The sequence below is a fragment of the Pavona decussata genome, unplaced genomic scaffold (genome assembly GCF_977016875.1).
Source record: "Pavona decussata unplaced genomic scaffold, jaPavDecu1.1 SCAFFOLD_381, whole genome shotgun sequence".
NCBI lineage: Eukaryota > Metazoa > Cnidaria > Anthozoa > Scleractinia > Agariciidae > Pavona > Pavona decussata.
The window spans coordinates 2,092,907-2,110,810 of NW_028145755.1; the positions used below are offsets into that span (position 1 = coordinate 2,092,907).

At 37.4% G+C, this 17,904-nt stretch overlaps 2 protein-coding genes across 2 annotated transcripts; one reads left to right on the forward strand and one right to left on the reverse strand.

Moving 5' to 3' along the window:
- Window positions 1–881: 881 nt before the first annotated feature.
- Window positions 882–14,019, reverse strand: LOC146452065 (F-box-like/WD repeat-containing protein TBL1X). The gene is made up of 14 exons (XM_085098212.1): window positions 13,668–14,019; window positions 12,273–12,418; window positions 11,740–12,000; window positions 11,497–11,543; window positions 11,275–11,410; window positions 11,062–11,125; window positions 10,541–10,638; window positions 9,930–9,990; window positions 9,331–9,452; window positions 8,848–8,922; window positions 7,059–7,186; window positions 6,717–6,882; window positions 6,237–6,338; window positions 882–3,901 (listed from the first exon to the last, which is right to left on the reverse strand). The coding sequence occupies exons 1-14, from the start codon at window positions 13,723–13,725 to the stop codon at window positions 3,872–3,874; spliced, it is 1,494 nt and encodes a 497-aa protein (XP_084954338.1). The 5' UTR covers window positions 13,726–14,019; the 3' UTR covers window positions 882–3,871.
- A 176-nt stretch (window positions 14,020–14,195) lies between these two features.
- LOC146452066 (large ribosomal subunit protein uL2-like) lies at window positions 14,196–16,754 on the forward strand. The gene is made up of 4 exons (XM_085098213.1): window positions 14,196–14,311; window positions 14,947–15,231; window positions 15,548–15,882; window positions 16,542–16,754. The coding sequence occupies exons 1-4, from the start codon at window positions 14,272–14,274 to the stop codon at window positions 16,707–16,709; spliced, it is 828 nt and encodes a 275-aa protein (XP_084954339.1). The 5' UTR covers window positions 14,196–14,271; the 3' UTR covers window positions 16,710–16,754.
- The last annotated feature ends 1,150 nt before the right edge of the window (window positions 16,755–17,904 follow it).

Here is a 17,904-nt window from a genome sequence, read left to right on the forward strand (position 1 = left end):
TGAAGATTGATCCTAAAGTAATCCTGGTCAGACAGGTACAACCCAAACGCAGATGGAAGCGCAAGCGATTTCCGCACGTAACGCAACAGAGGTCCTGTCTTTTACGCATGACTGACGGCTAGAATGGAAACGCGGCAACAAAGCTCATCCGAGCGTAGGAAGCGTTTTCCAGTATGGGGAAGAAGTTATAATTCGTTGTTTCTCGCTTACGTTCGCAAGTTCACATGCAATGCAAATGCAAAAGTCTTCTTTTTCTTATGGTGTTTTCATGTATTTGCGCATTTACGTTGCAAGTGTAAGCCTTTTGTAAGGTTTCATTTGAGAGCCGCGTGACCAAAAATGAAAATCAGTTACTTCACTTACCAGTCATAACAGACATAAAAAAAAACCACAATGAACCAATCAGAATTCAGAACAAACACACGTTAACGTACTTAAAGTGCGGTAAAATTCGTGCGAGTACTTCACGATTGGTTTTGCTTCTCACCGACTGAGGAAGTGGCGCGAGTTTTGTTAACCAATCACAGAGCTTGAAACTTTACCAAAAACTTGAAGCTTTTCGGAAGAGAAGCTAGGCCTTTGTTTACCACTGCACTAGAGCGTTTTTCATTCGAGTGCCGAAAAACCAAAACCAACGTAAAACACTCTGGCCAATCACAACAGACGAAAAGAGCGCAATAAACCAATCAGAACTCGAAGGAAATACACGCAACCAACGCGAAGCGTGGGAAAACGCGTGCGAGCAAGTCACGATTGGATTTAGTTTTGGCTTCTCATTAGTTGAGAAAGTGAGTTTAATTAACCAACCACAGAGTGATTTTCGACATTCAAGCGCGGGACAAGCTGGAAATAGAAGCTGGTAAGTTGTATACTCACAAGTCGAAAACAAATCTCTTTACTTCACATTTATCGTTACTACTCAAGTAATTTAAAATTTTATATATGACATAAGTGAATTTAAAAAGCAGTCTATCAGCAGTTAATGTTCAAAATAACTGCACATGAGATATGATACAAAGACCGACAATTACTTTACACTAGAGCAAAGCTCAACCAGTCGTTACCCTAGAAGACAGAACGCATTTGCGTGCTTCGCTTTTACTCAGCTATACCCTTGACATTACTGGTTAACCAAAGGTACAGGTCGTACAAGAATTTGAATGGATGTGAAATTCGCTGGGATAAATAATTTCCAACCAAAACTGCAGTTACACGCATCGTATATATTGAAAACTTTAACCTGTTGTCTTCTCTTTCTAACGCCGGGTGGTGTGAAGATTCTTAAAGTCGTTTTGGACGATAGTCATCTTACCAATAGACGTGAGAAAATGTGGAAAAAAGTCCTCAGCAAGGACACGTTCTTTGGTACTATTCGGGAAGAGAAATACACAGAATAGACGGTATTCATGTTCTTTTAGGACTAATTCTGTTTTCGAAATAAATAGAAGAGTATTCGTTTCAGTCTGCCCTTGATTGCACAATGTACAGAACACCGTTAACTCAGAAAAAGAGGAATTACGTTCTTACGAGAAGGTTTTCGATTTAATGGGAACAGGTGGAATTGTGTTCATTGATATTCTGTGTATTCTGTTGGTCCTAAATCGGAATAAGGATACACGTAGCTGGAAATGTCCCAAATAAATGCGCACCAAGTTAAGTGAGCTGGAAGGAAATGTCTGAGTGTTAAGGTGGTACACAATAGGTCAATTTCGAGTTGCTGTGAACCTCATTATGAAAACCAGGCTACAATCTTGGACAGAATGAAAAAAGGAATTAACCCCCCCTCCCCCCAAAACGCACCATTTTTCCATCAATGAATTGGGGGGTGGGTGGGGTGGTCTTCTTAATTTTTCATTTGATTTGTCCAAGATTGTAGGTGCAAAGCTTTCATTAATTAGTTTTGTTTGCATATGAATTAAAACCAATTTTCATGATAAAAACTTTGCACTCAACCTCGCTTTCATAATGAGGTTGAAAGCAAGGAAAATCGTCCTAATGGCTTACAAAAGTTACAGGGAAGTGACAGAAAGGCCGTAAAACTTCATTCAGATTACTACAGATTTAGTGGAGATTATTTGAGATCAAATCCTCTCTACAACATCATATAGCATGCGCTCTTCACCAGAACTGCCAACTAAGCAAGAGCACACAGTCCGGTGTTTTGTCAAATAAAAAAGTCATATAAATACTTGATGCATGCACTAAAAAGTTTGTTTGTCAGCTTGAAAACTGACACTTTCAAATTTGAACAGTGGGTTGCGTCTTGGATAACCTTGGTAACTTACTACAAGTTTGACAAACGTAAAATAAACTTTTGAACAACTAACTGTCCAAATAACACTGTTTCCTAAAGTTATTAAGCAGAAAAGCTAACGCGGAAAGATTTCGACGTTTCGATGACATCCTGTCATCATTATCAAGAAAATGAAGAAAATTTACATAAGTAAGTAGACAAAACTAAACTGAAAACAATAGTCTACTTACTTATGTAAATTGTCTTCGTTTTCTTGATAATGATGACAGGATGTCATCGAAACGTCGAAATCTCTCCGCGTTAGTTTTTCTGCTTAATTTAATAACAAAGGTCAATCTTATACGTATCCTAAAGTTATGGATTGAAAATTTGTCGAATCCTAACATTGAAGAGCACAGATTAAAAAGTGGTTTGGAGGCTGTACATGAAATCCTTCAATAAAAAATATCAGTGTTGACAAAGGCATTCTAATAGCAGTGTCTATTGCACAGGGTGGTTCTAATGTTTGCCTGTGGAGGAAATCCTTATGTATGACTTCTGATTTTACTGAATAAATTTTTTTTTTTAGAAAATCTGTGTAATTCTATTATGGGTTAAAGATCTTCAGTGGTAACCATAGAAACATGGACAATAACCTTTATAGTTTCATCCATTTGTTGGGGAACAAATAACTTTTCTGGTCAAAATGGTATCTACATGTAAGAAGTTGGCTGAAAACAGGTTTTACAGGTTATGTCTCCCATGTGTGTGTTAGGTCTGGGCCTGTTTAGTCTGGATTATGAATTCTCAAACTCATAAATAATTAATGATGAGAAAATAAAGGAAATCACTACTGTGAAGGAGGTTTGGAAAAGTGATCTAATTATCATAAAACCTGGTGAATTTTTGCTTTGATTGTCTCCAAGAATTATTAATGCTTTGAGAGGCTGTATCAAACACTCAGAAGGGTGTTCCATCCAATTTTGAAACATATCGAAGTAGTCTCGGTGTTTGGATATTGGATGAAACACTGTTCCTCATGTTTGATGTATTATATACAGAGTATTTAAATTATTAGAATGCTTGAAAAAAACAAAACAAAAAACAACAACTAGTAAAAACGTGTATCAAAAATAAAATAAACAGTGTTTGTAAATTTAGAGAGAGAGAGAGCATTCACTTGTTCATTAAATTTCCTACGCAATCATTGGAAAGGTGACTGACTGGAAAGGCCCTAACACCTAACAGAAAAACAATCAAGGCTATTGCCTAAGAAAAATTTCAAGGAGCCCACCTAAAGGCCAAAAGCTGAGAGGTTAGGAGCCCAACATGTGAAGTGTTAGGTGCTGCTGTAAAAAATTTAGGCACCCAGAACATTTTGTTGGGCGCCCCAGGTTATCGGGCTCCTTTTAGGCAGCAGTCTTGACAGTGCATAAACACATGGACAATCCATGATCCAGAATGATTTCCCAAAAGGCACACATCCTAGGTGACATTGTGCTTGCCTGCCGAGACAAACTGTAAGAGTACTTCCCATAAGGGTGAGTTGTAATGAAGTGGTGTTGTACTCTTAGATTCCAATGAAAATCTCTGACTTCTTAGGAAAAAAGTCAACATGCCAGGGGGAGATTAAAAACATCAAAGGTTCCGGACATCTACAACGCACAGCTGTGGAAGACATGAAAACAAAGGTCAAACATTATTGAAGTTTGTATTGAAATTTTTTAAAAATAAAATATGTTCATTTGTTAATTTGGAATTTTTGTGGCCTAAAACACTACTCTGTAAAAAAAATATGATGCAGGTAGCAGTACCTCTTACAGTGGAACCCCTGATTTTACAATCGTCAATCTAACAATATTCTAGCCTGCGTGCAGACGCCTCATATGATCAACATTCTGTGTCCCAGCAAAAGTTATTTATAAATCGGGAGTTCGTTTACAACAATATCCTGATTTAATGATATGATTTTGCTGTCCCCTTGCCATATCGTAAAATTGAGGTTCCACTGTAATTCCAATTTGATCCAGAATCCTAGGGATTTTGTTTTGAATAACTTTAAGTTGTAATAAACACTCATCGTAGAAATATGACTGGGACCCGTTGCCTACTAGAGGGATCCTTGGGTCAGATCCATGAAGCACTCCTAAGTGAAGATGAATTTTAAGTATTGTTTCTTAAGGACGGTGCCTACCAATACCAAAGTATTTTTGTCCGGTTTATGACTATGCGTGAAAAGCAGATCTTAGCAAGGGCTATTGGAATCCAAAAAGAAAATTGGGGGTAACCATGCATTTTTCAGAATGAGATAACTAAGCAATCATATCTCTAAAAAGCGCCAAAATATAAAGCAATGTATGGGATTTTTTCCTAAATTGATGCTTAATTATCTCTGAAAAATGCATGGTTACACCCATTTGCTAAGTTCTGCTTTCTCCGTATAGTTTATGACACCTTCTGAATGAACACCGGACAGTTACTTTTAGTCTTAATTTAATTTATTCTATTTCATACCTTTACTTTATGTATAAATTATCTTTTCTGTTGCATTCTTTACTTGATAATGGTGCCAGGATGACACCAAAACGCAGGGCTGCAAATAACGGCCGGTCAACGGACAATGTCCGGTCAAAATTGGGTATTGACCGGACAAATCCTTGGATTGCCGGACATCTTGTCCGGTCCTTTATCGACTCATTCAGAGAAATTTTAATTTTTAACAATTTGATAATCATGAGGGACAACATTCATGTTTCCGAAAGAAAGCAAAAAAGAATATAAAACTAGACAAAATGAGTGGTCGAGAAATTCCCGGTAGTCGCAAACTTCCACGATGTTATCAAGTCCTGTCGCGACCGAAAATCATTGTGTCTTCCGTTATTTTATTTACTTTTTAAAAGTGTTCCCAATTAGTAGAGGGTTTTACCATTGGCTAGATACCATGATTGACTCTTACATAAAGCGATTGATTGTTTGATTGATTGAATGATTGGAAAGCACCCTCACGAAGAATATAAATCTCGCTGCACCGAGAATACTTCACGTAGCATTTGTTGAAAAGTGCGAAAAGCGAACAACCCATATGTCACTTCCGGCACACCCTGCAAAACATGCTTGGTTACTAAGCTTTCTAGTGATTTCATCACTCGATGCAACTCAAAAAAAGTGGAAGAATAAGGTTATCTTTAAGGGATTCTAAACGGAAGAAAGTCAGCGAGCGCAACAATTGTACTGGGAAAAAGACGCTATGCATTTAATACAATTACATACAGTGCTGCCGAATTTCGAAACCCTAAGATAATACGAATTAAAGTTGAGTGTTTCTTGTTTATGTTTACATTTCAGTCAGCAGCTTCTTTTTTCAAATTTATTAAGAGATCGATTGAACCCTTCAGCTTTCATGTATTCTGCACATTTTACTTAAAGTTTAGCTGTAGAAATTATGTGGCGATTGCCAAAGTGTAATATTAATTATAAGTGATTTTGCCAGATGTAAAGTAAAACGGACAATTGTGGTTGTATCTTGCGTAACCGTTCCACGTATTGAATGAGAGGCTGCTACTGCAATAACGGAGAGTAGTAAAACTATTAACTTGTAATTATTATTGCCAAACCGACTTGGATTCAGTTATTTTTTAGTTATAAAAGGATTACTGTGCAATCTGGGTTCACTATCGCAAGAGTTAAGACTGTTAAAATTTGACCGGCCAAAAACGGGTAGTGTCTGAGCAAAAACATGTTTGACCGGACAACGTGACCGGCGCCTGCCCGTTAGTTATTTGCAGCCCTGAAACGTTGTTCCGTTTTTTCGCTCATTTTTATAGTTAACAGTTTTAAACCGCGCAAAAATATTCACCACCCATAGGAAACCCGAGTATCTCAAGATGCGCACCATAGGTACACAATCGCTGGCTGTCAGAACCATTTGAGATAGCTGCAGATGGTGTTTTAAAGCAATTAAACTGTACTTGCACAGCAAGGTAAACAGGGATACATCACTTACTGAATTGTCTGAAAAACAAGCAGCTACTTTATCGCCTCTAGGACTCCACTGTACTTCAAATATTCCACCATTGCCATGAAAACTATGAACTAAGCCACCAGTCTACAAGAGAAGACATGGTTGATTGAAACCCAGATAAACATTTTAAAATTATTTTCAAAGCTCATCTACAACTTTTACTATATGCATACTACACTGTCAAATAAAGAAACAAGAGAATATCTGACTTTGAGAAATGAATAAACAAACAAAAAGATGACACTAGAAAGATTCTAGCACTAAGCTAGTCAAACAAGGATGTATGTCATAATTATTCACTCAACTGACACACAGTTTATACGACAAAGCTCACCAATAGTTTTAAGCCCAATAAGCACATCATCTAACTGGTGTGCTTGAGGACAAGGATTCCCCCTAATGCACAGGACTTACCTGGTGTTACAAGTTATTAGAACAAACAGGATTAATTATCTGACTTACCTGTGTTGACCAGATGTTCAATGCTCTATCAAAGGAACCAGAGGCTAGATATCGCCCATCAGGACTGAATGCTATTGAATAAACTGGCTCTTGGTGCTTGGAAAGCGACATAACACAGTTACCTCGCTCAGTCTCCCACAGTTTCACTGTGGTATCATATGAAGCACTGACAACAAAAGAACATAATCATGTGTAAGGACTACTGTCTACACTCTTGCAGTAGAATGGGGTCAAGTTGGTACAAGGGGATAGTGGACTAGCCTCTGATGCAGAGGTTCTTTGGGTTTGTCATGCATTCCTTCCCCACATGAGCGAGGAATGCGTGACAACTTTACAACATACCTAGCTAACAGAAGAGGAGCATTGGGACAAGCTGTCGCAGGTCCTGTAGGACTCCAAGCTATTGTATAAATTTCTTTCTTGTGACCTTGAAGATCAAACACCCATGTGTCTTGTTTTGTACTCCAAATCTGGGAGAAAAGCAAAGAACCAAAGAATTTTAGTAAACTATTAAATGTCCTCTTATCAGTCTTCCTTTACCATCTCTTCTGATTTAAATTAAGGCAGCTCAAACAAGCAAGCAACCACAGTAGATTCCTTCATGCTCTTGAGCTGCTAGATTAGTACTTAACTGGAGGCAAAATTCTCCTACCTGGATCTCTATCAGTAAGAGAAGGTTAAAAAGTAACTTGAGGGAAGATGAACCTACTGAGACAGATACATGGAATTTGATTTTTTTTAAAGAATTGTCTTTAACTATAAAAAACTGCGATAAAATATTTCTTAAAATCATTTTAACATTAAAAAATTGCAGAAAAACGACGACGTCTCGACGTTAGCTAAACGTCAAGTATTTGTAGACTGCAACTTACAACATATTTTGAATTGATAATGACGTTTAGCTAATGTCGAAATGTTGTCGTTTTTCAGCAATATTTTAATCTTAAAATGATTTTAAGAAATATTTTATCGCATTTTTTTGTAGTTAAATGCTTTTCTAAATCACTTCTTGTTCGTAAAGAATTGTCTGTTATCCTCTCCTTGGAGCCAAAAGAGTCACATCTCTTCATTTTAGGTGATTTATTTCCTTTCCAAGTATGCCACTGGTGGGGCTGGAAAAATGCAGGGTCCGAAATTGCGCTTTCCTGGTCGCCAATGCAACTAAAAATTTTGCACTGGCGACCAGAATTTCACAACTTGTCGCCAGCGGGCGATTAACTATTTCATGCCACGATCATTATACAAACAATAACTTTGATTTTCAGCCAAATCGATAAAAATAAAATTCAAAGCCGCCCGCCATTTTCTCACTTACTTTTTACCTTTCCACTGCTTTTGAAGGATAAAACCGATTTTCCTTTTATTATAAATCTATCACAACGCTTCACAGCTCGAGCAGTGCGAAGCTTTGCCGCCATGTTTTTTGAACAAGAAATGCTGCACGGTTGTGGCCTGGTGCGAACAACATGGCGATCCGTCAATCGTCTTGACAGAACGCGAAAGGAAAGATCGTTTACGGTTTTGAACATAGAACAAAGAACCAACTGGCAGTTTTTCAATCGGGTACATTTCTTGTCCAAAAGGTAGAGACAAGAGAAGGTATGAAGTTGACTTAAAACATTTAGCAGTCTTATGAAACTGCGTATAATAGCCGGCATTCGATTCGTTCGTGGTGGTTTTTCAGTGGTAGGTGTATAAATCGCCATTGCGACCCTAAACGCGTTCTCTTCGTTCTGATTCTTAAAAGAAAAATTGGCGACCAGAATTTTCCATCTGGCAACCAAAAATTTTGGTTTGTGTTTCGGTGCGAAGGAAAAATTTTATTGACACTTTTTTTCTGCTTTTTGGCGACCACATTTTTCCAAATGGCAACTGAAAAAAACGTTTCAGTCGCCACTTGGCGCCTGCCTAAAAAAGTTAATTTCGGACCCTGAAATGTCCCACATCTGCTTGGGGTTCCTCCTGCAGGTTCAACTGAGGTTAGGTGCATAATGTTTTAAAACCCCTTGACAAGGCATATGGCTCACAAGCTTGTAAGTTGCCTGTCCTAGCCAGGGTTCCAGTCATTTTCAACAGCTGACAATGGCGTGGCTACAGGAGCATTCATGCACACTTCACTCACACTAATTACCTTAGCTGATAGGTCATCTGAACAAGATGCTAATAATGAACCTGATGGATCCCATTTGATTGCGTTTACTTCACTCTGTTGACAGAAAAATAAATATTGATTTATACAATAAACCCTAAATGTCATTAAAATCCTAGTGCATTTATAGATTGAAGTTTCTTGCAGTGATTTTACCAACTAGAGCAGCTAAAGAAGGATTGAATAATATTGCAGATATTATTCAAGGAGATATGGGCCCCCGAGTTATTTCAATCTCAAAGAAGACCTTCTTCTAAAGATTCAACCAAAGACAGGCCTGTTGAGGACCCAAATTTCAATTTCTGGCTAAAAATGCTTCACAAAACAATGTTTAATTTTCAAAGGAACTATATTCTTCACAATCTGAGTAACAAAATAAAAATAAAAACAGGAAAACCAAATCCTGAGATTCAAAGGATATAAACACAAAGTGAACAGTAACATTACAATAACTAATAAACTTACAGTGTGTCCATGAAAAGATTTGATAGGCTTGTCAACTCCTATTCTGCAGATGTGTATTATTTTATCTGTTGAACACGATGCAAAGCTACTGTTGTTTTGCCAGTCCACATCCAGCGTCGGAGCTACAAAAAATGATAAATAAGAGTTTTTGCCATGTTAATAACTTATCATTTACAAAGATGGAAGTAAATAAGATTCTTTATAAGAATCACTAAGGCACCATCTGTACATAATAATATCTCTTTTTGATTGTCTGTACTTGAAAACAGAGAGTTTTTGTATGGTTAATCTTCCTTTCCATGTATGTATATGAATGAAAATGATTGAAAATAGTTTGAAAATGCATATTTTCAAAAATGCTGTCCCAAGTGAAAACAGAGATCAAATGTTTACATGTGGACACTGAGACAAACTAACAGAGGTTTTCACGAGGAGAGGACACTAGAAATATTTTCAATATTATTGTTTTTAGTTGCTTCTACCATGATATCAAAACATGTATCTGTGGATGCATTTAAAAATGTTTGGTTTCAAATAAAAAATAACAAACAATGGATCTGTGTGGACAGGTCTATAAATATAAAACAGATTTTTGTTACCTTGGTGGAAAGCAAACTGTTGTTTAACTTCCCAGTTATTTGAATCCCAAACAATAGTACTCTGCAAAGAAATAACGGCATATTATAGTGGAGATGCTTCTTATCCATCTGGCAAAACTGTGATAAAAAGCTACCTAGAATGTATGACTTCCTCAATTTGAGTAAAGCAAAAAATAAGTAATTAGCATTTTTGCTCTTCAGGATTAGGTGGTCTATACTGCTGGAGATTAACCCATGTTCCGCAGCATGAAGTCATTAGGACTTTTACACAGTTCGTGTATGGGATGGTAGTCCATCAAAGGATACCCAGCATGAAGTGACTAGGAATATTACTACTCCCCCCTGGATGGATACCAGTCGATCGCAGGGTTACCCCCAGCAGTATGTCGCTTGGACCCATTTATACACCTGGGTGGAGAGAGGCAATGTGGAACAAAGTTTCTAGCAACATAACAGGAAAGAATAATTTAAAAACTGTAACCACGAGAGATGGACACAGCTGAATACAAAAGGAGCAACTCATCCCCCTAACTTGATGGTATGGGTGGATTCAAATTCCTGGGTGAGAGTGCAACTATTACAGTAGACGAGTGTCACACAATAGTACATACCTTGTCTACACCAGCGCTAAGTAAATAATTTCCTTTTTTGTTCCATTTGATGGAGAATATGGGTCCTTTATGATCACTTAGTGTTTTAACCAGCTCTCCTACAATGGACACAACAGAGTGTCATGACTAATCAGCTACTGACAATCGAGAACAAAATTCATGATAATTATAGCAACATACTGTACATACATTGAATATACAGTCATGTAGCTTTGAACTTGCATCAACTGTTACTCCATGATCACTTGCAAGTCACTTTAAATTTTTATACTGAAGCTTAAAATCACACTGTGAATGTTCATTCTTAACATTAGAATCTTAAACAATAATTGTATGAACAACTCTTCTCTCAAATTTTTAATCACTTGTTGTCACATGACTAAATACACATAAGTCACAAAACAACACAGAAGACAGTATTTGCTGAACAAGACTGTGAGAAACAGTCAAAAACTTCAATGCTTCAACATTAGTAGACCTTGAGAGAAGAGTTATTCACACAAGCTTAAAATCAGTTTTACCTTCTGGACTCCATATCCTTGCTTGTCCATCATAAGATCCAGTTGCTAGAAGTGTTCCCTCATTCTAGAAAGGAAGGATAATTAAAAAAAAATTGTAAGTTTTCTAATAATTATTACCATAACCTCCAAGCTTGGGGAGAATGGTAGCTGACTTGAAAGGCCAACAAGTATCTGTCAGTTCGGAACAGTCAAGTGAGGGAGGGCGGCACTTACATTCCACTCTAGTGATGTGATGTCCTTGGGTGCACTTTTATGGTTTTCTAAATCTTTGAACTGATGCCGTAACACAAGAGGTGTCCCAACCCCTGATTCATTCACTGGCCACAATCTTGCGGTACCATCCCCAGACCTTGAATTACAAAAAGTTTATTAGAAACATGAAAATATCTCTCAGGGTGGTCATAGAAAAAAAGTCTTAAGATTTACACAACTTACCCAGATGCTAACACATCTTGTGACGGATTCCATGAACAAACAAATACCTGATTAAAAAAAATTGAGATGACAGCATTCACATTTAAAGTGAGAACTTAGTTTTTGTTTAAAAGTTTTCAAAAAGTTAACTTTTATTTTTTTTGCCTGAGATTGATTATCATAATTGAGAACGAAGACAACTAAAAACCAAACTAGTTTCAAAAATTAACAACCAAAAACAAACTTAAACCACAATGTTTATACCTCCGATTCATGGCCTGTTAACATAGTAACCCTGTGGTTTCCAACATCATTAACTGAGCCATCAATATCCATGATTTCGCCGTGTCCCTTATAGTTATCATGGCCGTAATGGCTATCGTCCAGATGTGATTCATGCTTCAGCCCAATATCTGGCTTAAGGCTCCTGTTACTTTGTAACAGCGTATGTCTTGTTGCTACAATGTCTGGAAGAACAGCATCTATGAGAGCAAGCTCACTATTGTCATCAAGTATAGTTCCATCCTGCAAAGATAAAAAACAATATGAAAAATCAACGACACTGAGTCATAGCTCAAGGCAAGATCACTGATTGCTTACTTCATCCACGTTAAAATCTCTACCATGAAACTAAGCCTCGTTAGCGTCACGTCCAGTGTAAACCAAAACCTGCTGTGATTTTTATGATTGTATGTTCATGTTCAGACCCTACCTCCCCCCAAAAGGCTTTTTTTGTCCCCCTATTGGCAGCAAAACAGCATTTTGTAGAAGCTATTTTAGTAGAAGATGAGTCTTACTTCATTCAGTGTCACCTCAGCCTCAACATACTGAACGCCTTTCTGAATGATTGATACCAATGCTCCAGGCGGCACCACAGATCCATTGATATTGGATTGATCTATGTGACTTTCCACTCCAAAAGTAAATGCAGAATGTTGAAATCCTAAATGGTAAAATATTACATAGTAAAACAATGATGAGAAATATTAACAATAAATTTTTCATTTATGTTCCCCATTTTGTTACAATGTACCTCATCGTTGTCAATTTCTGAGTTTCATTGATGAAAAAATTAATGAAAATCTAAGTATGCAATTTTTTGCAAAATTAGAAGTTACTTAATCTGAAATGATGAAAAGAGAACAGTCTCATTAATTTAGCAATTAATCAGTAAGAGTGAACCCCACAGAGGGTACTCTCCTACATAAGCTACATACAAATGTAGGTATCTGAAGAAACAAATGGTATAGTTTTTTAACCGTTTTGGTCTGAAATAGGGAATGGATTTTAATGATTTTGGTTTGAAAGTCTGAAAATGGAGATGGATTTTACAGAAACAGGTATGGATTCTAAACACCAGTTCTGAAAATGGGCATGAATTTGAGAAGCCAGGTCTGAAAAAGAGAACAAAAAATTACATAATTTCATCTGAAAAAGGATCAGGGTTTGGGGAACCGAATGGCACACTCCCACCAAAAATTCCAAGCAGTAACCCCCTCCCCCTGGGAGTGAAGCATAACTGGCAACTTATTTCCATGCCACTGAATTAGATTTTTCGTTTTTGTATGATTTGGTCTATGAAAGGTTCAAATAAATGTCAATGAAGCGTCCAGGTATGATAAATAAAATAACTCTAACCTTGATTATAATTTATGCGCATGACAAAACATAACTCATTAATATATTATTACAAGACTAACCCTTCGATATTTATATCTTAATATTTCTTGAAGGCAAGCAGATTTAAAAAAAAAATCTTAATAAATGAAGATCCATATATCAGAGCCTATAATTCATAATTATTGTAACATGGCAACAAAACAACTGGACAAAAAAGGAAAAACAAAACAAAACAAAAATGTGTCTTTGCCAGTCTTAACACATTGATTGGTAATAAGCTTAAGCTTAATTAACTTCAGCAGGTTTTTAAAGACTCGAAATATTGTGTAGAATTTATAAGAGAGTTTAGACCATGTAATAAAATTATATATTAAAAAGTATTTTAAAATTTGCGATATAATCCTGCATAATCAGAATAAATTAAATTAAGATTTTCGGCATAAATTTCGGTCACTATGAAGAAACATTCAGAGGTCAAACGACAAAAAGCAGTAATGTACCTCAAATAATTTTTTTACTAAATGTTATGATCCGGTTCAGTGATTGATTTATATTACGATCTGTAAACTTACCTGATTCCTGTAGGTATCTGTACACTAGAAAGTTGACCTCATCGCTGCTCATAGACATGATAAATAACACATAATCTAAACAGAGGTCGTTATGTTTTACGTAGTCAATTCAGACATTGATGCCCAAAAGACACGCGGGAGATTCAATAAAACTGCGGTCAGACAATCCACAAATGCAAAAAGTGAACAATCACTTGATCCTTGAACCATCCAAAGTTATAATGAGACTTCAAAAATCAATATTTAAGTCGTTGCAGCTGTTCTACGCTTTAAAATTGACTGAATATACAGTTTGTTTGTAGCCCCCACTACTATCTAGTCCGCCATGTTTGTTGAGCGCGAAATGTCACGTGACCAATGGCAGCCATTATTTGAATATTGCGTGACGTCACGACGTAAAAAGTTATCTCTCACATTTCTATCATTTTTTTTCGCTTATTTTGATTCATAAACGATTTAGAGTTTAAAAAATGAAAGATTGCACATCTAAACGTAATTTTCTCATCCGAAAAGTACTCAAAACAAATTTTTTTGCGGAGGTTATCCTTTGGTCAAAAGTTCGAGAGAGGTATGGGAACGAATTGTGGCCCACAGCCTCGCTTCGATGACTATTTTCGTCCTCTTTGCCATCCGTGGCCATATTGGTAGGAAGAAGTTATTATCGATGTAGCGATCCACTTTAGAATGGCCTTGGTGAAAGCCATCAGTTAATTGTTCCACTCTATAGTAAAAAAGCAATACCTCCCCTATCCTTTCCTCGAGTTATTTCTTAACTATTGGAAGTTTCTTAGAACACAATGTCGATTTACTTCACCGTCCTAGACACTGCAGTAGTGCAAAACAGTAGTCATTTTTCTAGAGTTTTAAACTTGAATTTTAACTGTTTCAACAGAACGATTATCGTATCATGAGTGAATCCTTAGAAATTTACGTGGAATAAAGGTTTGAGCAATTTTCGCCAAAGCTTATATATTGAAATATGTCATTTTGTTGTACATGATTCAGACAAATTGAGGAAACGTGATTATTCTTGCTACAAAAACTTTTATAAGCTTGGGCAAGTTATATTATGTGGCTGATGTCTTTCATTTGTTATTGAATGATCTAGACTTACTAGTAAGTTCAGTTTAATGGTTAGTTTTGCCAGAAAAAAATCAATTGCAGTAAAAGATGCAAGGTTTTTTTTTGTTAGGGAAGTTTCTGTGTCAAGAGGAAATTGACTGTGGTATTTGGTTACTACAGTGAATCTGTAAATGAAGAAAGCTTTATTTCTTTTCAGTAAATATGGGTCGTGTTATCAGAGGCCAGCGTAAAGGCGCTGGGAGCATCTTCAAGTCACATACTAAGCACAGGAAAGGAGCAGCAAAGCTTCGACCACTGGACTATTCAGAACGTAATGGTTACTTGAAGGGTGTAGTCAAGGAGATCATTCATGATCCTGGACGTGGTGCTCCCTTGGCTATCGTTAGTTTCAGAGATCCTTACCGATACAAGCTCAGGAAGGAGATATTTATTGCCACGGAAGGCATGTACACAGGACAGTTTGTTTACTGTGGAAAGAAAGGTGAGTTCTTATTGGTTTGTTTTTTCAGACAGGACTGAGCAATATACATGCATGGTAAAATATTTGGCTGATGTGCGGAGAAAAGAAAAGTCAGATATTTTTCTGTTTGGTGTGGCTTCACTTGGGAATTAGTTTTTTGTTTGACGGAAAGTTTGGTCTTAGTATGGAAAAAATTCTGGTCTCCTGGCAGGTTCAGTATTCTCAATAAATGTTTGAGGCAGGGAGACAATTTTACACAGATCTTGGACTCAAATCCTCGCAGGATCAGAGATCTCCCCCTTGTCTTGTTCTTAATTGTTACTTATTTTTATTTCAGCTACTCTTCAAATTGGCAACTGCTTGCCCATTGGTGCTATGCCAGAAGGTACCATTGTCTGCAATGTTGAAGAGAAATCAGGCGATAGGGGCAAGCTTGCTCGTACGTCGGGTAATTACGCCACAGTTGTATCACATAACACTGAAACGAAGAGAACACGCGTAAAGCTTCCCTCTGGGATCAAGAAAGTATATCCATCTGCTAACCGTGCTATGGTCGGCATTGTTGCTGGTGGCGGTCGTATTGACAAGCCCATGCTCAAGGCTGGACGTGCCTACCATAAGTACAAGGCCAAGAGGAACTGCTGGCCACGTGTCCGTGGTGTGGCTATGAATGTGAGTAGTTTGTTTGAAAAATTTTCATTGTTTAGGGTTATACTAGCTGCATTGTAACTTTAGGCTAGCTGCCACTGTTTTTAAGACTTACAGATTTTTCCAGATGACATCAAAGCATCAGATTTTCTTGCCTTTTTTACAAGCGAAAACATTATTTTGTTTTGAACAGTTCTTTCATCTCAGATATTGTGCCAGTTACAGTTAGGGGAAAATAAATTATATTCTAGAACAGGCTTCAGTGTTACATATATCTTTCAAAGTCAGGGAGTCTGTGAAGAAGGGGTCAGTATGTGTAGGTCTCTCCAAATTTCCTTAAGTTTACTGTTCAGTTTGTTGAATAAAAGAGCCAAAATTCTCAGATTTTTTATCTGAGACCTCTCCTTTATGTGGAACTCAAGGCTCTTTGCCAGAAATTGAAAATTGTGCATTCAAGAGGCATGCCTTCTATAAAATTTTTAAAGGAAGAGATGAAATACCACAAATCTAACTGGGTATCCTGGGGTCATGGCTAAAACCTTGTCAAAGATGTGGGATTAGAAAATAAGTGTTTTGTTCCAGACATAACACCTAAAAGAGTTTTTAATTTATGGATGAAAATATAAATGCAATAGCCTACATCCACTGTCACATCAATTGAAACATTTTTGTTTTGCTTCTAGCCCGTTGAACATCCCCACGGTGGTGGTAACCATCAACATATTGGTACTCCTTCAACTGTTCGCCGAGACACGTCTGCTGGACGAAAGGTTGGTCTGATTGCTGCTCGTCGTACTGGCCGAATCAGAGGAGGAAAGAAAAACATCAAGGGAGACAAAGAAACCGATTAAATTGTACTGCTCTCAGTTGCCTAATAAAATTAGCTTTAAATCTGATTGTGTTGTATTTTTGAAAGTTCTTTGCTATTTGTCTGTTGTGAGAGGTGCGGTGGCTGCTAATGGTTAGCATGTTGGACTCCAGAGAGAGATGTCAGGGTTCACACTCTTGCTGGGGTCATTGTGTTGAAACTTCACTCTCACATTCGCTCTCTCCACGCAGAAGTATAAATATTGGTAGTGGCAATTTTGTCAGGGAAACCTGACAAAATTTTTAGGAGAAACCTGTGATGGACTAGCATCCCATCCAGGGAGGAGTAGCAATACTCAACCTAATCATTGCATGCTTTTAAGTATAGAATGCCAAAAGTTTCTAAGAACGTCTTAAAGTTTTCCTTTTTTCCTAGATCAATAACTGAGTGGAACTCACTGCCCACTGACTTAGTAAATTGCAAGTCATTATATGATTTTAAGTTAAATTTAGGAAAGTAAGTGAAGTAAATCATTGCATGCTGCGTATCCTGTGATGGACTAACATAGCCATCCAGGGCCAGATTCACAAAGTCCTATTAAGTTAAAATGCATCCTAAGTTTTGTCCCTTCAAAATAGTTTATTGTCATTGCAACAATAGACTTGTAAATTTCAGAAACAATAGTTAGCTAGAATACATCTTAACTTAGGACGGCTTTGTGAATCTGGCCCGGGTGTGGGGGGGGGGGGGGGGAGTTGCTTTACTCCTCAATGCCTCATAAGGATTGCAAATGTGTTACCTTTTTTATGAAGTGCAGAAGTTACTCGTGTGTGGACTGTGCTTTTGTTGCCATGGCCTTTCCTGGTGTTGGCACTTTTTTTGCCGGAATACAAGCACAGCAGATAACAGCATACCATTTTATGGGTGAATTCTGGTTGGCTGGGGTAATGCTATTACAGCCACAATTAATGTTTTACCTGCGTGTATGCCTGAATTTTGAAGTGCATGTATAACTTAAGAAGAAGGGGAGGGCTTGTTTAAAAATCTGACCTCCAGATGAAGGTTTATCAGCAAACATGCTAATCAGGCTAAAGATGGGATGCAAATTTTTTGCAAACAACTTGTATCCTACACAAACATCCCTTGGAAGTCATTGGAGCCTCGTTTGCGCGTAAAACTTCTTAGGAGCCAAAACGAGGTTTCTCAGGTAGGAAGGCCCAGGTCCCAGTTAAAACCTC

Coding starts and splice junctions, on each gene's coding strand:
- LOC146452065 (XM_085098212.1), bottom strand. CDS start 13,725: ATGTCTATGAGCAGCGATGAGGTCAACTTTCTAGTGTACAGATACCTA. Junction 12,001..12,272: donor CTGAGGTGACACTGAATGAA/GTAAGACTCATC, acceptor TTATCTTTGCAG/GATGGAACTATACTTGATGA. Junction 7,187..8,847: donor CAGATGACCTATCAGCTAAG/GTAATTAGTGTG, acceptor CTTTTCTCCCAG/ATTTGGAGTACAAAACAAGA.
- LOC146452066 (XM_085098213.1), top strand. CDS start 14,272: ATGACTATTTTCGTCCTCTTTGCCATCCGTGGCCATATTG. Junction 14,312..14,946: donor TGCCATCCGTGGCCATATTG/GTAGGAAGAAGT, acceptor ATTTCTTTTCAG/TAAATATGGGTCGTGTTATC. Junction 15,883..16,541: donor TCCGTGGTGTGGCTATGAAT/GTGAGTAGTTTG, acceptor TTTTGCTTCTAG/CCCGTTGAACATCCCCACGG.